This window comes from Canis lupus, chromosome 13, assembly GCF_048164855.1.
Source record: "Canis lupus baileyi chromosome 13, mCanLup2.hap1, whole genome shotgun sequence".
Taxonomy (NCBI): Eukaryota; Metazoa; Chordata; class Mammalia; order Carnivora; family Canidae; genus Canis; species Canis lupus.
This window is the reverse complement of record NC_132850.1, coordinates 24,062,958-24,086,953: the sequence shown is the minus strand read 5'-3', so window position 1 is coordinate 24,086,953 and position 23,996 is coordinate 24,062,958. Positions and strand designations below refer to the sequence as shown.

Below are 23,996 nucleotides of genomic sequence, written 5' to 3'. Positions count from 1 at the left end.
CAATAATTTCTAGTAACCTCAAAAAATTATCAATCACAACTGAATATCTGATACCACATATTTAGTATAGTATCAGGTCAGTAACCACATAAATATATATGTATATATATTCTCATAATTAAATATATAAACACTCATAACTAGAAATGTGTACTCTTCAAACTTAGTAATAATAACATCTAATTACTCCCATTAAACCCAACACCATCATAAAGGAGGTACTATTGCTGTCTCCATTTTTCACATAGGGAAACTCTAGTGCAATACGTAGTTTATTTTTTAAGTACTATTTTTGTCTGCTACTGAAATATGAATCACATGATATTTCTTTCACTATAGGTGTTACCTCCACATTTGGTTATAACAGTATAAGTGAGAGGAGGATACAGATGATTATAGGAGATGAAGAAGGGCAGAGATGATTATGAACAATTGCTTAGATCAAAGAACAATAAAAGCTGATCATAGGATCACGGTTATTAGCTCAAGGATGGATTCTTTCAAATCTCCTTTCTCTTTTTAGATGCTTATGTTTGTACTGTAAAATAATATTGAAATTAAAGATGTTCCAGATGGTATGTCCATGATCTGTTACTGGGGTAGAAAGTTATTGAAAGGGAAGGAAGGTTTTAACAAAAAGATCTATATGAAAACAATGAGAGATTATTTTATAAATAATTTAATTATTTTTTTCTACATACACAAAAAATGAAACACCATACCTGATTCTGGTGTCCTGACAATGGTACTATCAATATAACCTGCTTCAGTTGTAACAGCAGAAACTTCAAAAAGATACGTTGTATAAGGTCTCAAATGTGTCACTATGAAAGTTATAGGCTCTTTCCACACAGAGCTTATCTTACTCCTTGCCAACGTGCTTGAATATGTGGTACGTGATGGAGGTGTAACTCTACCAAGGGTTGGAGAAGGGCTGGTTGTACTCCATAAAAAAGATTCATTATTCTCCTAGTGAACAAAATAAATAACCATTGAAAAATAATATGGTACCTCTTGATGAACATGAGAAGTGTAATTCATTTATTTTTCCTTTATAGCATAAATATCATTCTTAAATTTATGTATATGTGTATGATTCATTAAGATTTAATAGATTATTATCTATTCAATTTACAGATAAATTTGCTAGAGTTTAATTATACCCATTTATGTCTACAGTTTTAGAATAGAATATATTTATTGTGTTCTTTATACCTTAATATTTCTTATGAGTAGGATTTCAAAAGGCTTAGAATAAAGGTAAAGCTACCGCAAAATCATTAATAAGAATCTTTAAAATTCATGTTAAAAAGTACAAGAACCAAAGAAGTAAACTATATTCCCTTTTGTGAAATTTCAAGCATAGGTCGCTTTCTCACTGGTACTATCTTTTTTTTTCTCATAAATACTCAAATGATAAAGCCAATAGCACATATGTTGCATATGTGTATATGTGCATGTATGTATGTTTATGTGCACATTAGAAATACATCCTAACTTTAAAAAGGTTTTAATACTTCTATAAATTATTTAAAACAAAAGTAATTTTCTTTGTTTCTCCAGTAATATCACAAAAATCATCCAAATTAATTTTGGAAAAGCATTATTATGGTACTTCCAGGGATTTCCCATAAATGACTAGAGTCATAAATTCTTCATCAAAGACATGCACAGCAAAAACAATCTACTTCCACAACATCACTTTGTTGCCTTCCCTTCCTCTCTTGTCACATGGAAATATTATCTTTTTTTTTTCCAGTGATATCCTATACTTTCCTATTTCAAGCCTTTATAAAATATCCTCCACCCAAAATACTCCCCTCACATGCTCTCCCTGTCCTTACACCATGCCAATCCAAGACCCATTAACAAATGTTACTCCTTCCATGAAGTCTCTTCAGAGCTCCCTGCAGGATTTTTATACCTCTTGAATTCTCAGACCCTTCTCTTATTCTACCTTGAATATAGCCAATTGTGTATAACATGATACTATACCTAACGCTATGTAATCAAACGGCTAATAACCACTGTGGTTTAAAAAGTTTCCATATACTGGAAACTTCCCTCACCTAAAGTTTTTGAGACATAGAAAGTGTTCCACAATACTTACATTACATTCTGGCAACTTCCCAGTCAAAATGTCTTCTACTCTGATGGAGACATCTTCCACTACTATCCCACTTCTGGCATGCTTGACACTAATCTTGAAGCTGGTTATTTTGCCATTTGGTTGCCAAGGTAAATACCAAATCAGGTTTACTGAAGAATAGTTAAAGGCCTCAACTGTGAGATTCACCACTTTTCCTGGAGCTGGGAAAGTGAGAGAGATTGCAGGAAAGGAGAAAATACTATTATAAAATTTAGAATGGCATTTATATAATGTTGGGATGTTTTATTTCTCATATTATATAAAATTAAATATACTCTCTTAGAAAAAAGATCTACTCAGGCAAGACTTTTTGAAATATATTTAGTTAATTTTGCCTAAGATAAAGAACTGGAATTTGAGCTCATAGAGTTGTGGTTAAGACGGAAATAAGTTAACTTTAGCATTATTTATCTAATGGATCCATGGGTGAACTATTTCAAAATAAGTCTGAAAAATATCCAATCAACAGTTATTTGTGAATCTACAAACAAATTTGAATAACAGATCCCCTCCTAAAATATTTTGGAATTACACAGATTCCTTAGATAATGAAGAAGTGGCAAATTGAAACAATTATTCAACCATTTATACCAAAGAGCACATTTCTGGAATGTATGTAAATATCTAGTTTCTAATATAAAGTGAATAGCACCCAACTGGTTGTGATTATGATATTTTGAGTTTTATACACCCTCAAAATCAAATTTCACCGAATTCACGATACTTTATCATCAATTATTGATAAATGGCAATAACAATCCATATGCTAGGGGCACCTGAGTGGCTCAGTTGCTTGGGCATCTGCCTTCAGCTCAGGTCATGATCTCCTGAGATCAAGCCCTGTGTGGGGCTCCCTGCTCAGAAGTCTGCTTCTTTCTCTGTCCCTCCTCTTGCTCGTGTGCTTTCTCTCTTGCTTGCTCACTCTCAAATAAATAAATACAATCTTTTTTAAAAAAAAAAGATATGCTATTCTAGCTATTCTAGCTAGGATGAGACAAACATGAAGCCAGAATGAAAGAATATTATGCCCATTAATTTCAAGGTAAGTTATGCAAAACTGACAAAGTAGAGTAAGATCCTTTAGCATTTAGAACAAACCTGATAAATACTACTGAAAGAAATAAAAACAAAACATGACGGTAAATCAATATAAGTGATAACAGAGGTGTCTACTATTAAGATACCAAATAATAAGAGTTTAAATGTACATTGTACAGAAGAATACCAAAATATGATTTGTAAGTTATATAAATATATAAATTATATAAGGAACTTAGGTTCTGGGAATGAGGGTTGTATATGAATATGAGTTAAACCAGAGAAACTAGGACAATTAAGGATAGCTGAGTTTTAATGAGAAAAATATAAAACAATTTAGAAGGATGATTAATCATTTATAATGAATGGAATGTTAGATGGAAATTTTTTCAAGGAAAACTCATCAATGTAATTATTTAAAGCTTAAGAAGGAAGGACAATGACAATATAACTCTCTGACACTAAATATTTAATGCTTCAATTTCTTTTGGATGGATATAATATAATAAAGAAAAATATTAAAAGGTTAAATATATGATGCTATGAAATTATGAATTAAAACTTTTATCATGAATCTTTTAAAACTGAATATATTTGATATATAACTGTATAAATTTAAGGTGTGATTTGATACATTTCCATATTGTATTATGACTGCCATTGTAGTGATATTTAGTACTTCTACCATATTACATAATTATAATATCACATTACATACTATAATATTGCATGGTTGTCTATATTAATTATACTGTGCATCAGAGATCTATGGCTTATTTATTACTTGAGTCAAGTTTGTACCCATAAACAACATCTGTCTCATTCCCCCAACCCATCCTCTGGTAACCACCACCATTTAACTTCCTCAGTGAATCCTAATCATCCTTTAAATACCTTATTTGTGTAAACTATCCATACGTTTATAAGTATGCCTGATATACATACACACACACACACACATTAAATATGTACATGCAAAAAACAAATTACAGACAAGCTAACACACTTTCAAATGAGCCTCAATAACACTCACAGGGAATTACTCAAGTATAGAGAAATTTGAATTTATAAGGTAACCAACATTCATTAAATGCATGATTTTAAAATATTCAAGAAGTGCCCCCAAAATATTAAATACATACATAGATAGTAATTATGTTGAACAATTAATGAAAAAACAGTATTTTTATCAACTTGCTTTAAAATTTTTGTTTCAATTAAATATTTTTGCTTGTGTGTTCCTTTTGTGACTTTATGGTGTCTGAAGAATAATCCTGGCTCTCTTCTGTAGTTGGTAGGTCTTTCCCTATCTTGAATATTCTAGTTTCTAGTTCTGGAGTTTTATGTGCCAAAACCTATTATTTCTTGATATTCATAGAGTGAATTTATCCATCTTGATCCAAGTTAAGGTTTGATACTGTAGTATCAAAAATTTCTATTTATAGTCATTTCATCTTTCAGATAAGTGTCTTCCAACACTTTGAGGATACATCTAGACTAGTAACATGCACATATTTGTATAGCTATGTGAAGGTGTCTACAACTTTTCAAAGTACACTCTATGCAAAGTATACATTTACTGAACCAGAAAGGAACTTCATAAATCTTTTTGCATTTCTAAATATCCATCAAGTTGAAAATGGAGGGCATCCCATTAAAGCCAAAATAAATTAAGTGTTTACCTGAAACAATACTGAATGGGAAGTTAAGAAGTTGAGATTTTTGTGCTTATGGATGCAATATTAATTCAGAATGGTATAATTAGTTAACTTTTATACTCTTCCTAAGAGTATTTTTATTCATGAGGAAAGGAATTCCTTCTGATTTGACCATAATAAATATAGTTTATTTATTCTATTGAACTAACCCTTCAATTTGGGTTCTTTTAGCACAAATAATAAAAAGGGGCACTTGGGGAGAAAATTACAGAACACTGATGCAATTAAATTTAGATTTACATTACATTTTTACCACTTTACATTTACAAAAAAAAAAAAAAAAAGGAAAGATAGGGACAAGAGAAATTATATAATTCTACAATTTGCCCAAAAACACACAACAAATAAGAAACAGTGAGACATCCAAGAAAAAATTATTTCATATGTCATTCAAAAATTATTCCAATTAGCTTCCCTAAAAACTGAAAAAATTAGTGATAATTTTTCTTTTATATCCCAATGAATATTTAATTTTGAAATGATAGTTTTCCCACTGGAATTTTAGTTGTATAAATAATTTGAGAGTCAATCTGCTCAAAATCAAAAGAGTAATTTAAACCTCATAAATCATTAATTTCTAATTTTAAATAAACTCCTGAATTTTCTCTAACTTCCTATGGAATAGGACATATTTTCATATACTTCTTTAGATAAAGTCACAATAAAAACTGGGCCACAAAGCTTGATGCATATTTTTTAACATGAGTCATTGCATTATCCTCTCTAGATACACAGAGCCCGTTTCAATTTATTCCTTTGGGATAAAGTGGTTCACTGGAAGATTTTTATCTTTTAAATATGAGAACATTTATAGTTGTAAAATGTTTATAGAACATTTACTATAAAAATTATAGAATTTCTTTTTATAGCACTTGTCACTAACCTGACATATTACTCAGTAACTCATTTACTTTAGCCTACAAGAATGTAAGTTCCACAGAAAATATTTGTTGTTGAATGGAGATGCCATTATTTATTCAATCATCTTGCACTTATTGGTTCTAACTTTTTGCTATTATGTATAGAGGAACTGTTAAATAAATAAAAGCACCTCCATTCACTAGCTTATTTTTATCACAAAGCTTATGTTCTACTAGGCTGATATATACAATAAAAAATAACCAAGTAAATGTGTAATGCATCAAGCTGATCCAATGACCAAAGAGAATTTGTTAGGACTAGAAATGAACAGGAGAAAATAGAGGTTATTTTAGTAGGTATAATTAGGAGTGTTAATGTGAGATTTGAAATAACTAGGGGAGAGAGACAGGGCTATTGAGTGAAAGAGTATTCCAGTTACAGGAAACAGCAAATGCAAGGGCCTTTCGATGGAAGATAGGTGTAGGTGGTATATTTGGAGGGAAGGAAGAAAAGTTAGAGATGGATCAGAGAGGGAAAAGAGCATTCAGAGTGCTGTGGACCATGGGAAGGACTTACAGTCTTCTCCTGAATAAGATAGAACCATACTAGGAAGAGAGAAGTAATATAGTCTGGCTTATATTTCAAAAGATGATGTAGCTCTTGTGGAGAGGAGGAACTGTGGACAGGTAAGTTGGAAACCAGAAAACCAGTAAGGAGACTTAATTGTTCAGGCAAGAAGTGATGATAGATTAGAGTGATTTGCAATTAGAGTGAGATTCAGGATGCATTTTGATGTAGTTCTGGCAAGATTTGCTGATAGAAAAAAAAAAAGATTTGCTGATAGACTATACTATGAGAAAGAGGCATCAATGATACATCAAGTTCTTCCCTCTCCATCATTGAAAGAAGGGAAGTATCTTAAATTGTTTTGGTAATGACTACATGTTGTGGAATAATAATACTATAAAAATCCGTATTTCCAAAAGTCCAATGTCATAAAAATGCATATGATTTGATATTAACAGGAAAAGGTGGGATATAAACTTGCATAGATGGCATAAGCCTACTTTCATTAGTACATAGTCATATAGACACATATATATGAGAGAAAAAAGGACCAGCCGGGAATGCATCAAAATGGCAACGGAGTTTTTATATGACAAGACCATGGATAATTTTTACTGTTTGTTTCTTATTTTTTCAAAGCATTTTTTTAAGATAACACTTTCTGTTTTTATAATCAGAAAGAACAATATATATTTTAATGAATAACTATCCAAGAGGATTCTAAAAGTAATTGGATGGCCATGCTGTTGAAAATTTTATAGATTTTAACACCATTATTTGGTTTATATAGCTATTTATCTTAAATGCCAAAAACTTATAATTAAGTTAATTTAGAATGATTTAGGCAAATTACCACTTTCTGCAGTTTGGAAAAGAAATGGGTCACTAAACACTCCAATACCAGCACTGTTTTCAGCAGCAACCTAAAATAGACCGAAAGAATTATGTTCAAACTTTTTACTCTCTAATTAAACAGAATCTGAAACAATAAAATTTTGACTTGTTGATAAGTTTAATGGCAAAGACACTTTTTCCTTAATTCCTGCAATATTCCCAAAGCATAAAGCACACATGGAGCTATTCCATATTTCCATTTTCCTGAAGGGTGTATTTGCAGCATATTTTGATTCAACAGGTTTCTTAAATTCCTGATGGAAAAAATTAATAGTCAAGTTTTATAGTCAATTAGTAGTTATAATAGTAACAGTTACTATTTGTGGGCAACTTTTATGTACCAGGAACTCTCCTAGAAACTTTACATATCTCATTTTGTCCACATAATCAAAACATAAGATGTTTTTTTTTTTTTTTCAAAACATAAGATGTTCTTAACAGCATTTTATAAATGAGGAAACTGATTGAAACAAGTCAAGTACCTTGATTGAGTCATACAGAAATAAGTTGCAGAACCAGAATCTATTGAAGTCATGCTTATTTCTAAAGTTCAACTCCTTTCCATTATATTTACCTGATACCAGACACTATGACTATTTCTGTAACAAATACAAGACCATGTTTATGGTATCTGGCTTGAGAGTTTACAATCTAACCAGTCAAATACATACTCAAGAAAAAATTTTAAAAATGAGTATAATCAGTGAGACTAAGTATTCTGAATTTAAAAAATAGAAAAATTCTTTTTGACTCAGATAGTCTAGTCAAATAGCCTAGAATAGGCAGAGAAAATATCCTTATTGAGCACAAGACTCTTACGCTCTTCCAAATGCCATAACTGGAGTCTGAAAACCGTATTTAAATTGAACTCCACCAATTCCCAAATGAGTAGTTGTAGATAATTTACTTAGCCCTGTTCTAAGTCACATTTTCCTTCTCTTTAAAATGGGAATAACAATATATCTATGTCATATAATTGTTCTAAGGACTAATTGAAATAACTCATGTAAAGTACTTAATAGGATTTTCCCCAGATCATATAGATTTGATATCTGCGTTTGAAGATATCAATGTACTGCACCAAATACCCTTCGGAATTCTGCAATGGTTAACATTTATTTGAACAGCGTAAAGGTCACAACAATGATTTATAAAGTATGAGATTAAAAGGAGAATAAGGGCTTCCCAATAGGCCTGAAACAAGAGAATTTAAAGGAATAAAAATTCATACTCCATAAAAATAGATCTAAGCAGAACTCGGTTAGCTAAATTACCTTTCTGTCTTCAATAGCTTATTATCACATTAAAATTTAATCTTTAAATATCACCTTTACATATCTTTATATATTATCTTAAATAGTAACTTTTACTTATTACCTTCAATATTTTAACATATAAACTAATCTGAATATGTGCTTGTTGATAGAAAATATGCATACTATGTCATTTTTAGATGTCCATTAGAAAAGGTTTCCTACTCTTTACTCATGTTTCTGCAATGAAATAGCCATCATGAATCTTTGACTTTCACCTTGGGTTTGCATCAGTAAAAATTTCCTTTTTACTATTTCTCATATGAGGGATCCCTGCTATTGGGATGCTCTCTAATTCTTACTGTGTGCTTTGATTCCACAAATAGGCATGCTTCCAATAAGGAAACCCCATGCCAGGCAAATTCTCTTTCCCATCATTTCTTACCACCCAGAAAGCCATCTCAGTTATGTCTTATATTTATACAGCTTTTATAGATTCTTTCTCCATATTTAATTATCTTAAAAGCTCAAAGAACATATTAATGTCATATTGAAAATGGAAAGGATCAAAAAGATATCTGTATCTTTTATTATACTCTGGAAATATCACAAATATATCTTAATTGTAACACTTTCATATTGCCTAATTTAGGATTGCTTTTTATATGTTCTTTATTTAATTTTTAAATAAGATGCTTAATTTTGCATATTATAAACACTGTAAAGAACTAAAAATTTTTATAAACACAATAAAACAGGGTAAAATTGCAAGAAACACTTATTGAATGGAATTGAATTGAATACATTGTTCTCTGAGAAACTGGCTCAATAGAAACTTTCATACCATTATTCAAAGTTTGATGACAGACATACAAATACAAGAAGATTAAGAGAAAAATACAAAAACTAACTTTAGATTTAGTGAAAAAGTAGAATATTTTACCTCTGAAGCCTAAATTATGTAATTTAAGCTTGATTTATTCTTTGAAACAGTCGCTAAATCAAATGTTTTCAAAATAAATAAATTATATGAATACCCTTAAAAATGAAAAGAAATTATAATAGTTCAAATGTTAAGAGCCCAGATGCGCACTGAGGTTATGACTCAGATGATCGTTCTTTAGTCACTTGGCTATGTTCAACTATAGACGTTTGTTCAGTGAGAAAGAGCTCCTTCACTTTAAAAATGAATGAAATATTTTAATACTGAGTATTAATACTTAATACTAAATATTAACAAAAATATTACCTTGATTTCATATGTTGTTCCAGGATTAAGATTAGTAAGAAGAACTTCCAGACTATCTGGCTTTGTTCTAACTTGTGTGTATTCTGTTTGCATCCATGGACAAACCTCCTTATATTTCACAATGTAAGATATAATCCTTCCATTTGGATTAGGTGGTGTATTCCAAGACAGAAGAATCCCAGCAGATCCAACTCTTTCTCCTGCTAGGAAGACTGGAGGCCCTGGTTCTATTTTTAAAGATATGTTGTTAAAAGGTCAAACGATTATTGTATCTTCACAATCATAGTAAGAAAGTTTTTTGTTTTGTTTTGTTTTGTTTTTTACAAATGTACACTTTTGAAGTTCCCAAAGACTAATGGTCTCTCAAATGTGAATTTATCCTCCCTCGAGCTTTGCTACCAAAAGAAAAAAAAAAAAAAGACTAAATGCCTTAGGGGATACCAAAAACATTCTTTTATAAGAATGTAAAAAATGGAATGCTACGACATACTACATGCCAAATACCCTTTTCACGCCAGATCATTTTTAAAAGAGACTTATTTGTGCAAAGCTTCCCCATAAAACTAAGAGAGCAAGAATACAGTCTTACCAACTAAATAATTCTTCCTAAGCAAGAGCAGTGAGGTTATCTTCTTGGCTCTGGATTATTATTTTTTTGGATTATATAAATATTACCATTAACAGTCTCTGATCCATTTCACAAACAAGTATAATTATCTTTACTCTCTGAAAGTCAAGAAAGCTAAAGAACCAGTAGAACACAGATGCTTAACAGATCACTTTCTTAAGTTTCCATTTTGCTTTAATTACTAACCTGTTTTCATGTTAGTGAAAAAAAATAGCACATATGACTCATGTAAGTATTTCCACCCAATGGAGTTATATTAGCTGCAAATACTACTTCATAAAAAGGGAAGACATATATACTCACTTGTTACATTCGTTGTCACTGTTCTACTAACAGGTGAGCTGTATGTGGTAGCAGAAATAGAAGAGATAGTTACATCGTACCTAGTACCAGGAACCGCATTGGAAACATCAACCTAGAACACCCAAAGCAAGAATTGTGTTAAAACTTTGTGGAAAACAAGAAAGCTAAAACAATAAATCTATCACAACAAGAAAATAAAGAACATCTCACTCTATAACTCTGCACTGTTTAAAATATTCCAAGTTCCATATTATTGTAAAATATAAATTTGTTCCATCACATAACTATTTACCAAATAACAGGTAAGAAAAACTTGCAAAACTTACTGTGCTATCAAAAACTAAATCAGTATTTCAATCTCTCTAGTTTATTATCACAAGAAACAACTATTTAAGAGTCTTAGGAAATCTACAGCCCATTGTTTAACCCTTGTTTTTAGGAGTATATATGAAATACCTGGGTCTCTGAAGTTCCAATAAAAAGTAAAAGAAAAATGATAAGAAAATCCATCATTATTACATTTTTCAGGCAGTGGAATCACATTGATGGCTCTAGAGAGAAATGTTGCCTGCATTAATGATTTAAAGACAGATCCTCCTGGCAAGTACACAATTAATGAGCCTGGATTACTCAATAGCTCTGCCCTTTCTTTGTTAAACTATTCATGAACCCTTGGATGGCTGGCTGTAGGTTCTGGTAAGACTTAAGAAAAAAAAAGGCATAGACGTTGCTAAGGTAACAGTCCACCCATGCTGAAACTTACACTCATCAATTCAGCATCAGTGTTTTTGTCTTCATTTTATGCCTTTTAAAAACTCTCAGAAGAGTGAGTATTCATGGCGTATGAGTTTCATAAAGCACTTTCCTATGAGGACCAAATATAAATACAAGTTGGCTCGGCAAGTACGAAAATGAAAACTATACCTGATACTCTCCACCTCCAAGATCTTTGATAGTAACAAAGCCACTGTCAGGAACAAGATCCACATGAAACCTTTCCACATGGCCAGAGGGCAGGCTCCAGTACAGAGAAAAGGAATGCACAGAAATATTGAAGGCTTTAAGTTTCTGGGGTTTTTCTGGTTCTGATATTTTTAAAAAATAAATAAAGGTTTGAAATTGAGTTAATTCTCTTAAAGATTCAAAGAAAATATTAAAATCAATAGTCTATCAGATTTCAATATAACCACATTGTTAAAAAAAAAAAAAAAAAAAAAAAGCACCGAGATCTTTAAATTCTCTCTAGTCACACAAAGGTGTCAAGCACTTAAATCTTTAATAATAATAATTTTTAAATACAATTATCAGAAGTAAAATATCCATTTATGTATCTGTTTCTGGGATATTCTTTATCTGCTAAAATCTGTCAGTTGCCCAAATCGTTTTGGTTTTTTTTTTATGATTTTATTTATTTATTCATAAGAGACACGGGGGGTGAGGGGCAAAGACACAGGCAGAGGGAGAAGCAAGCTCCATGCAGGGAGCCCGACACGGGACTTGATCCCAGGACCCCAGGATCACGCCCTGAGCCAGAGGTAGACGCTCAACCACTGAGCCACCCAGGCGTCCCCAAATTGTTTTTTAAAGCTTATGCTCTAATTGAAAATTTGAATCATTTTAAGCAAGGACTTAAATAGTCCAAACTATTGGACTTATAATATCCAATTATCTGGATATTTTACCAAGCCGAAGATAATTAGAAAAAATATAACTAACGTCTGCCAAATTTTTCAAAGGGTGAACATTTCTGATGAATATTTAGTTAGGTGTCTCCTTAAAAAAAAAAAAAAGAGCTATTTTCATGTAGGAAATGAAATATGATAGCTTTTAAACAATAATTCTTTAAATAAGTATTAATTATCCTAGCCACTTCAACCATATTTTTTCTACCTTTGCTTCCACTGTTCCCAAAGTTTTGTTTATGCTGCTTTTACCTCCTTAAAGGGAGTTTTCTACTTAAAGTTCTTCTGATTGGTTGCCAATGAGTCAGATTTTTGCTCTGTCTTATCTTTAGTGCCAATTCCAGACAAACAATATAGGGGGAGGAAGAGAGATTATGAAGCCAAGCATGTGAAAAACATACCTGATAAAGACCCAATCTAATAGCATTTCCAAAAGTAAGGACTCTAGGATTAATTATTTAGCTCCACTTCTCATTTTAAAGCCCATGTATCAGAGATGACTTAAAATGGATATAATAAAAAATGAAATATACATCTTGTAACAAAACTATTAGGGCATATGGCATAAAACAGACATCTTAACAGGTCAATTTCTCACGTTTAGGTGGGTGAGAGAGGTACTTCCAGAGGAGCTTTTCTTTATCTTCTTTGAAAAGTTCCTTTAATGCTTATAATGCTTCCCTATAAGTGATCCTGGTATTGATGAATTAATTTCCTCTATGACATTCTCAAAGATACAGCCAACATTCTCTTGGCATCATCTCCAAACTGTTATGTAGGGAAAAGTGTATTTTTATAATGACTCTTTAGAAATACTGTAAACCCAAGGTGAAAGGTCAGAGGAATACCCCATTTGTAGGGGTAAAATTCCTTCTTGTGCATAGCTGCCGGCATTTTTCCTGGGTCATTTGGCACACAGACCTATGTCCTCTCTATTCCCAAGCTTAAGAGAAAAGAGCTCAGTTCTCCTCACCAGCCTACATTAAAATACATAAAGGTTTAACATGACAAAAATCCAATGAATTACTACTCACATTTTCTGATTTATATGAGGGCTAATACTATTTATTTCCTCAAAGATCCTGAAATGCAACTAAGACTTATGAAATCTTAGGCAAAACCTGGGAAAAGACCTAGGATGAAACTCTGGAAGAAAAAAAAAAGATAGAAATGAAGGTCTGTTTACTGGGATGGTGGTAAGATAGGATGTAGTTTCCTAGACTGTGGTTTAAGATTACACACTGAAGGACTCTTGGCTAAGGATGAAGTATGTGTCACCAAGAAGAGGAAGGATATATTTGTCTGGAAATCTGCCAATCTGATCAAGAGGGAAGGTCTGGAAGCTTCAAGACAGTTTGGTAAGGACTTTTCAAAGCAGAGTGAATAGAAACCCTGGAAATGCACTGAATTTAGTGTAACTGAGAAAGGCCAGCCTGAGCTTCTGGAATCAAGTAAGAAGGAGGAGAGGTGCTGATCATGTAGGCCATAATAAAGATGTTAGCTTTTTCTCACTCCTAAATGCAATGGAAAAGTGGGGAATTTTAAGAGGAAAACAATGTGACTTTTTAACAATTATTATTTTAAAAGCTTTACTTTGAAATGATATATGAACGGTATAAGATTTGGAGAGAAGCAAAAATGGCAATAGGAGGCCAATTCGTAGATGTTGTGTTAATATGAACAGAGGAAAAAAAAAAGGAGGCTTGCCCTCAGAAAAAGGTATGGAGATGGAGTAATGCTTATGCTATTGTGGAAGAATGCAGACTCCTGCATATGGGCTGGAATACTCAATGAACTGAAAGTAAACACATGGCTTGTACCTCGTGGGATATAATCTCTTAAGAGGTAGGAAAATATGAAGCAAAAATATTATTCCCAACCAAATTGTTGCTAACCAATAAAAATCAAATTGGGAAATGGATGTGTTTGGTTGGAGTTTTCAGAGAATATTGCATTGTGTTCAATTTAATTAGGGATAGCAAACAGAATTCTAGGCTTAGGTACATATTTTTTTAGACCAGAATTTCTCAAGCTAATCCTCAGAACCCTAATACCTTGGAGTCTAATAAAAGTTGTTGTATGATTAAGCCACTTTGTCAATAATTTCTTTTTTAAGTTAAACAGCTTTCTTTATTACAGGATATCTCAGAGACTTAAATATGCTTAACTGTCTTATGATTCTGTAAAGCAGCACTGTCCAAAAACAACATGATGGGAGCAACATTAAAAGGATAAAAAGAAACATGTAAAATTAACCCAATATATATTTTATTTAACCCAATATATCAAAAATATCATTTCATCTAGTCAATATAACTAACATTATTAACGAGCTAGTTCCCTGTCTTCCATACTAAGTCTTTGAAATCCTATGTCCTTCACATTTATAGCACAGCTGAATTTAGACTAGCTACATCTTAAAAGTCAATAGTCCTAGACTGCTAAATCACGACATATTGAACAGTATAGCTTTAAAGAATCTCTCAACTTTTCCCCTTGGCATTTTAGTGAATTTACCTAAATTGCATTTTGAGAAGCTGAAAAAAGAAAACCCAGAAATATAATCCCATGATCAGTGTCCATAAAGAAAACAGTTCAAAAGGAATTAAGAGGACCACAAAAACAAAATTATGATATAAACTATGGTATATTAACCTTTAAGAAAGAGTAAGAATTCAAAATGGAAGAGCAAGCTACACAGAGAACTCCTCAGTAGATTCTGATTCAAAAGAATATACATACACAAAGTGGGAGAAAAATGTTACATAACTTGGAATACCCACAAAAAAAGCTGCACCTACTTATCAAAATAGTATCAAGAAAACAAAAGTCAACTATTTTAAAATAAAATGGGAAGACTTAAAAAGTTTCCATTATAATATTTTCTATGTGCTAACACTGTATATAAGTTTCACATTTACTTCCAAGTGAAACAAGTCAATCGGAGAAGGACAAACATTATATGGTCTCATTCATTTGGGGAATATAAAAAAATAGTGAAAGGGAATAAAGGGGAAAGGAGGGAAAAATGAGTGGGAAATATCAGAGAGGGTGACAGAACATGAGAGACTCCTAACTCTGGGAAACGAATTAGGGGTGGTGGAAGGGGAGGTGGGCAGGGGGGTGGGGGTGACTTGGTGATGGGCACTGAGGGGGGCACTTGATGGGATGAGCACTGGGTGTTATTCTATATGTTGGCAAATTGAACACCAATAAAAAATAAATTTATAATAAAAAATAATAAATAAATAAATAAATAAATAAATAAATCCTTCCATGATTAAATCATAGGCTGGGCATAATATATACTATGACTGAGGAGATACTCATGCATAAGACATGCAAAATTATAACAAACTCCTACCAAATTTTTTTTTTCCTACCAAATTTATGATGTCTTCCACACTGTCATAGCACTTTCACACACTGTATGTAATGTAACAATTTATAAGTACATACTATTATTGTTGTCATTTAAAAATGAGAAAACAGAGAAAGAATTTAGGCAACTTCACCAAGGTCTTAAAGCTAGGCTAACAGGTGAATGGCAGAGCCAGGATTTAGACCTAGAAGCACTAGCTTCAGAACTTAAGGTTCAATTATTATGATAACTGCACCACTTTAACCTATACAAAGTGGCTTATAAATAGTAGTAGATCAAGAAATCCTAAATCAATCAATATTTTATAGAGGATTCAAGCAATAGGGCGATCCATAGTTTTAAGTCTAAGATTATTATTTGAAATGGCCCCCTAAATTGAGACTCTACCTAAACATGCCCTGTGTCAAGGCAACACATACTTATCAAGCACCTATAGCTTCCTCATATTTCAGAAATATAAACTATTAATAAAATAAACATTCTTTAATAAGTGAGCATCACATTAGCTGCCACAAGAGTCTAAACAAAGAATCGTTTTTTAGGACAGGCACTGGTCATAGGTCCTGGAACTGGATTACTGGGTTTAAATCCTGGCTCTGCCACATTAATAAGATTTTAGGCAAAATCCTTAACCCCTCTGTATCTCACTGGCCTCATCAACTTGGGGATAATAATACTGCTACTACACACGTTGTAGTGAGAATAAAATAAGTAAACACATGTAAAGTGCTTAGAAGAGTGGCTTGAACATAGTAAGGCTTAGTACATGTAAGCCATGATTAGTAGGAATTGTTATTCCTCCTATCTTTCTCTGTAAACCTTGGCCATCTCTTTGTAAAACCATCACACTGCCTCTTCTTAATCTCTTACTTTTAGCCCCCTCCTCATGTCAACAGTGCTCTGCACACAATGGGCCCTCCAGCATTGTTCCATTATCACCACTCTCTTTACAAAAAGCAGGGTGGAGGGATCTTTTCCTGCTCCAGGTTCTCTCTAATCAGGAATCCTAGGTTACCACCCTTCCCTATTTCCTCTATCAACCCACTTCCCAAAATCACTCCTCTCCTCTAACACTTCCATTATCCACCTATAATCTCTCAAATCCCATCTCCTAAACCACACTGTAAAACCATTAGAACCAGTAGAACATTAGGTTCCTACTATTTCATAAAGCGCTCTCTTTAAAATGACCAGACTAGGGATCCCTGGGTGGCGCAGCGGTTTGGCGCCTGCCTTTGGCCCAGGGCGTGATCCTGGTAGACCCGGGATCGAATCCCACATCAGGCTCCCGGTGCATGGAGCCTGCTTCTCCCTCTGCCTGTGTCTCTGCCTCTCTCTCTCTCTCTCTCTGTGACTATCATAAATAAATAAATAAAAATTTAAAAATAAAATAAAATAAAATAAAATGACCAGTCTATATCTTCCATAAAACTTTTTTGACACTGATGTTACTTTGGTTACTTTTACCTCAGACCAAATTCTAAGTAAGCAAACCCTGTCCCATTCATTGCATAATCTTCCTTACCTGTCCATCAGCAAAATATTTATCATACTTTTTTCTCAATCTTTGCTCAGTTGTCTATTTGATCATTCCATCCAACCCCATATATCAGTGCTTACCATAGACCACTTGTGATTTTGCCAACTTCTGGCAATTTCTGAATTTCTGAGGATTTTGGAAATGAAATTAGATCATCATGATTAAGATCCTACTGCTATGTAGTGGGCAGAGGTCAGGGAAATAGTTAAACATCCTACAGTGCACAGGACAGATCAGCATAAAAGAGAATCACTCAACCCAAAATGTCAATAGTGCTGAGTTTAGAAAACCTGCCAGATACTAAAACTTCTTGAATGCATCCAGTTTTAATGTGTTGGATTGTATTACCTATTGTGACACTCTGCAGGAAAAAAAGACATTGAATACATGATTTAAGATATGCGCTTTTTAAGAAATAGCAAAGATGCACAGTATTTATATATAAACTATATTTGAAATGTACAAAGTTGAAACGTACAACTGGGTGGTTCAGTTGGTTAAGCATCTTCCTTCAGCTTGGGTTATGATCCCAGGACTGTGAGATCAAGCTGAGCCCCATGAAGGGCTCCCTGCTCAGCAGGGAGTCCATTTTTCCCTCTCCCTCTCCCTCTGCTCCTCCCTCTCTCCCTTTCTCCTCCCCACTGCTTGTGTGCTCTTGCTCTCTCTAAAATAAACAAAATCTTTAAAATTAAAAAAATTAAATGTAAAAAGTATAATAGAATGTTTAAGAGCCATAAGATTCTCAGAGATCATGTACTCCAAATTACACTGAAACACAAAAGCCCAAGATATTAGGTAATGACCAATAACAGTCAGTTAATAAGTATCAAATCCAAGAGTAAAGCTCATTTATGAATTCTAAACTCACTGCTTGTTTTACATTGTCACATATATATCACATTTAGGAAAACAATAGTGTATTCAGTATGTAGAATAATGACACTCCAAGGTGTCCATATGCTAAACCCTAGAACCTATTAATATGTTATGTTATATGGCAAAAGGAGCTTTAGATGTAATTAAGATTATGAATTTTTTTTAAAGATTTATTTCTTTATTCATTCAGAGAGAGCGAAGAGAGAGGCAGAGGGAGAAGCAGGCTCCATGCAGGAAGCCAGATGTGGGACTCAATCCTGGGTCTCCAGGATCACACCCCGGGCTGCAGGCGGCGCTAAACCACTGCGCCACTGGGGCTGCCCAAGGTTATGAATTTTCAAACAGAGAAGTCAACCTAGATTATCCAGGTAGACCCAATCTAAGCACAAAGGCCCTTAAAATTGAAAGAGGAAAAATAGTCCCATGTAACAGAAAAAAAGGTAGGATAACGTTTAAGCATGAGTGCAATTCAATCTCCTTTGTTGGCTTTGGAGATGGAAGAAGATGATTACAAGCCAAGGAATGATGCTTCCTCTAGAGCTGGAATTAATTCTCAGCTGACAGCCAGCAAAGAAATGGTTACTTCCGTCCTACAACCACAAGGAACTGAACATTGCTAACGGTTGTTATGAACAAAGACGGTTGTATGAACAAAGAATTGGGTTTCCCCCGAACCTATAAAAAGGAACACAGCCCTCTGAACACCTTGATTTTAGACTGGTAAGATCTGTGTTGAACATATGGCCTACAGAATTAGGACATGATAAATTTTTTGTTGTTCCATGCCACTAAGCTTATGGCAATTTGTCGAAACACCAATTAGAGGCAAATAATATGTGTAAGAACCACATAACAAATATCCATAGATTGAGTTATCGTTTCATGTTTGCTTTGGATCATGTTGAATTCACAGTCTTAAAGATTACTTAAGAGTAAAAAAAAAAAAAAAAAAAAGATTACTTAAGAGTAATTTCATGAGTTATTGCTGTTCTTTTTCCAAAAAATTAAAATATTGATAGGTTTCACAGCCTCATTTGGATTTTAAAATGATGCTTTATTCATAATAGGATTTTGTTCTCTTCTCATATGCAAACAAAAAAAATCCTACAATGTTGAATGCTTATAATTCCACAAATATACCATTATTCATTTATATCTCCATAATTTTGCATAGGCTGTTCCTTCTGTGAGTCCACCTTTCCTTACATCCCATATATCCTCTAGTCTAATTAGAAAACTCTATATCCTTTATAGTCATTACCAGGCTCAAAGAATCTTCTCCATCGATGCCATGGAGCTAGTCATTCCCTTTTCTGTGCAACCAGAATAAGTTTGAACTTACTTCCATTGTTTCACCTATTAATTTGATTTATATTATATGTGCTTCTATGCTTCCATTCTTTACTACTCTATGTACATTCTAAGACTATACTTTTTCATGTGTGTAGCACATAGTAGGACACAAAAGACAATGAATAAGTTTTTAGGAGGATGGATGATTCCCCAAATTATCCACCTAATTTCACTAGCTGGACCTCTAATTTGATGTGACACTCAAGAGAAATATTAACTACATTTCATGAGCACTGACCATGTACCAGATATGTTTCATCCGATTGCACTTTATATATATTATCTCAAAAATCCACAGAATATCCCAATAAAATGAATATTTTTACATCATTTTATAAAGTTTAAATTTTCAAATTGCAAAAAATGCATTGAACTTTTATTTTGAACAGTATAATATGCAACACAAATATAAATTTTTAAAATATAACCAAGAGTTTGTATACCTGCAACAACTCTGATAAATGTGCCAGGTCCTTCAACATTGCCTCTCATTCTATGTATTGTGATGTTATATATTCCACCAGGAGTCAGATCTGTAACTGTGTGCTCTGTAATAATTCCCCAAATAAGATATTCTTGTACAAATGTTCTGTTTGATATATAAATCTTGTAATGAGTGAAGTTGGTCTCTGTTGGATTCCACATTAAATTGGCAGAAGTAGTATTCACAGCTTTTAACGTTAAGCCACATATCCTAGATGGTTCTATTGAAAAAGTAAATTATATGTAAATTAAAATTGCATATATATGTGTAAAAACAAAGCAAACATGAATAATATAATTTAATCGTCTATGTACTAATCCTTAAATTTATTCATGTATAACATCCTCCATGGTCAGCTCTGCAAATAGAGGAATAGGACATTATATATATTTGATTTCAATTTAAGTGGCACATTAATATCCTCTCTAGTTCCCAAATGATTTTCCTTAATCAATCATAAATCACTAGTCATTCCTGTAGACTTGTGCTTCCTGAGTGCTTGTAACAAGAAGTATCCTCATACTATATAGTCCCAGGTTTGTTAGCTACCACCTAGCAGTTAGCTAGATTTTAAATAAAAATGAAATAGAAAAACTGGATACCTGGGTGGTTCAGTTAGTTAAGCAACTGACCCTGGATTTTGGCTCAGGTCATCATGTCAGGGTCTTGATATCAAGCTCTGTATTTGGCTCCATGCTAGGCACGGAGCCTGCTTAAGATTCTCTCTTTTCTGTCCCTGCCCCTTCAAGCTTGCTTTCTCTTTCTTTTTTTTTCCTTTTTTAAAATTTTTATTTATTTATGATAGTTACAGAGAGAGAGAGAGAAAGGCAGAGACACAGGCAGAGGGAGAAGCAGGCTCCATGCACCAGGAGCCTGACGTGGGATTCGATCCCGGATCTCCAGGATCATGCCCCGGGCCAAAGGCAGGTGCCAAACCGCTGTGCCACCCAGGGATCCCCGCTTTCTCTTTCGAAGAAGAAGAAGAAGAAGAAGAAGAAGAAGAAGAAGAAGAAGAAGAAGAAGAAAGGAAGGAAGGAAGGAAGGAAGGAAGGAAGGAAGGAAGGAAGGAAGGAAGGAAGGGAGGGAAGGGGGAAAAGGAAGGGAAGGGAGGATGGAAGGGAGGGAAAGATAGGTTAGAGAATGAGTAAGGGCCAGAAGTAAGGTACTTTCAAATGTGGTTCTCCTGGTTACATCAAAGTTTTCAGCATTCCTGTATTGCTGCATATTTAATACATTTGTCATTGGAAGTAATATTGTTTCTTGCACTACCAACTGGTCTCCACTGAGAGGGGATCCTGTATACTTCACAAACTTTCATAAGAATTATTGGTAAGATACTATTACTCCACGTCACCCAAAATATTATGAGACTGATTTTCAGTCAATTTACAAACATCAGGGAAGAGAAAATTTCTCTGCTTATCAAACCCCTTCCTCAGTAGAAAATGAATTGTGTTTATATTATACACACACACACATATACATGTATACACACATATGTTCCATGTGTGGCACACACATATATATATATTGGCTTAAGATTATTTAAAAAACTCTAGGTACTTCCCAAAACACTTAGGCTATAAAGATTTTGTTATTGTTCATATAGTTTTTGAGAATTATCTTAATCATATTTTTATAGTCATAATTATTCTGTATTATCAGTTTTTATCTTAAAATAGCTTTATTTGTGCTAAGCCAAAATACTTTAAGTTCTCATACAACTATAAGGCAAAGAATTTATTCATGATATAACCATACTTGTAGCCACTTTCTTCATTGCAGATAAACTGTAATCTTTGCCTCTAACTGTCTTCAGGTCCAACATGTAGTCCATGCCTGGAATCAAATTCTTTACTTTGGCTTTGTTACCATATACAATTATTTTAAATATCTTTTCCTTTCTAGATGCCATACTATAGGATATCTAGAAAAAGAGAAAGAGAAATTTATGTTTTTAATTGCTTAAAAATAATATACTTAGCACCAACTCTGTATGAATCAAATTCATATACATTAATACTGCAAGGAAGGGACTGTGAGTCTTCCTATATTCACCAAGGAGTAATTTGGGGCGAGTTTTTACTGAACTTAGTAAAGTTCACATAGTAATAAGCATAGTGCACTGAGGTTTATGCATTAAAATACCAATAGTCTCAAACTGTTCTTTAAATTTCATTTTTATATACACACACACACACATATATACACACTTACATGGATATAAATGTATGCATATATATGTATATACAAATATATAAATAAAATATTTAAAATATATATTTGTGTACATATGTGTATGTATATACATATGTATATTCTCACTTATATGTGGATATGTGCATAATAGATGTACTGCATAATGAATTGGAGTTTTCATGTTGGCCACTTTAAAATAAAAAAATGTGTAAAATTGTTATGTAAAATTCTACTCTCCCAACTCTACATAAGCAGAAGAGGGAGAAGGAGAAAGCATGAATCACTGGAGTCCCAATTTTCTGACCTCATGAAGAATACCATGGCTTTTCTCTGACTTCCCAAGGTATGGTAATAGGGTGCTTCTGCCCACACCCCACATTGTAGGTAAATGAGAAACTGACATGTATCACTACTATAAATCGAAGATGCCTACTAGAAAGAATGATACCTCCCAGTTGGACGTACTTAGCAGACTTCCTGCTCATGTTCCTAACTGATCAGAGAAAAAGGAAATTGGAAAAAAAAAAAAGAACACTGCAAAAACAAGAGCTGTGGAGTAATCTGTACACCCACTTTTGCCCTGACAAAGATGCCAATTTCCCATGAGTCAAGTACAATCACAGAGAGTAGTCCATGTTAAACCATCTTGCCAGTACCCCATCTAAGAAGGTTGGCCTCTGTGCAAAGACCCTGGTAGCAAAAAGCAGTGAGATATAATGTCAGAGGAAAGGGTTGAGAGGAGGTGGGAAAGGTTAAGCCTGAGGTAGGTCCATCATGTCATGGAAATGGACAATGGAGACAACCCTTAGAGCCCTTCAGAGAACTTACACCTGTGCCTCAGGTATTTGGAGGACTGTTAAACAGATGGGAAGACATTCAGTGTTAGAGGAGTCAAACAAAAACAAAAATAAAACAGCAAGAGTGAGAACAACAAAAATAGACACCTGGAATAGAGAACACATTCCAATTTTTATTAAATTAACGCATGATAAATGTCATGCTCCATGCCAGCCCATCTTTCATTGTAACCTGAGCCAATCAATTATTCATTAAAGCTCTGAGAATTGGCATTGCCTTTAGAAATTTTCAGTGGAATAACCTGATAGTTCTAACACCTTAGAGATTTATTGATGCATTAAAAGCTATAATAACCTTTACTCTTCTTCACTCCATATTTCATGTTTGTAAAGCAGAAAGATGTATCTAAATGAAAATAATGACATTAATTTTATAAATTATTTAAACTTTATTATGCTTTTAAAAACAATTGTTATGTGGTAGGAATCAGAGAAAAAAATTTCCTAGGTAGACATGTTTATCATTGTCTTGTGGGAAGGGTGTTTTGTTACTGAGAAGGATAATCATGAGGTCTAGAAACATATCATTGTTTATTGATTTATAAGTTGTCACTGACAATTACCTTGCTTGTCTGGCATATGGAAATGCAGGAGGAGTAAGGAGAATGCTAAGGACTTTTGGTACAAAAAAGGATGGTGGTAGGAAGTACCTTGTAATAGTAGAATATAATTTTAATGGAGTGCTAATTAGAATATACAAAGAGTTGTATTAAGGTATTAATGAAGGGATAGAAAGAAAAGAAATAGTCTGTAGTGATCTCACATAAAAATATATAAATTCTTAAAATCCAACTTGAAGGATAGAGGTTTGTTTCCCAAAGTATGTGGACTATACATCTAATAGAAACCAACTGAAAACAAAGCAATTTTCACTTTATTTCTAGTTTTAAAGCATACTTTGAAGACCTGGGATAATTAATTTTAAATGATTAGGAAAATGATCCCAATTATGCAATTACACTG

The 23,996-nt window shown here is 33.2% G+C and overlaps 1 protein-coding gene across 4 annotated transcripts in view; it reads right to left on the bottom strand.

Annotated features, from left to right (window-relative positions):
- The window catches only part of PTPRQ (protein tyrosine phosphatase receptor type Q), a 246,273-nt gene that overhangs the window by 180,477 nt on the left and 41,800 nt on the right, over positions 1–23,996 (bottom strand). For all 4 annotated transcript variants that reach the window (XM_072772894.1, XM_072772895.1, XM_072772896.1 and 1 more), the window contains 8 exons: positions 21,739–21,904; positions 19,937–20,197; positions 11,585–11,745; positions 10,661–10,772; positions 9,730–9,956; positions 7,187–7,256; positions 2,111–2,310; positions 723–969 (listed from right to left, as the gene is read on the bottom strand). In XM_072772894.1, coding sequence (XP_072628995.1) covers positions 723–969; positions 2,111–2,310; positions 7,187–7,256; positions 9,730–9,956; positions 10,661–10,772; positions 11,585–11,745; positions 19,937–20,197; positions 21,739–21,904 — 1,444 coding nt within the window. The remainder of the gene's footprint in view (positions 1–722; positions 970–2,110; positions 2,311–7,186; positions 7,257–9,729; positions 9,957–10,660; positions 10,773–11,584; positions 11,746–19,936; positions 20,198–21,738; positions 21,905–23,996) is intronic.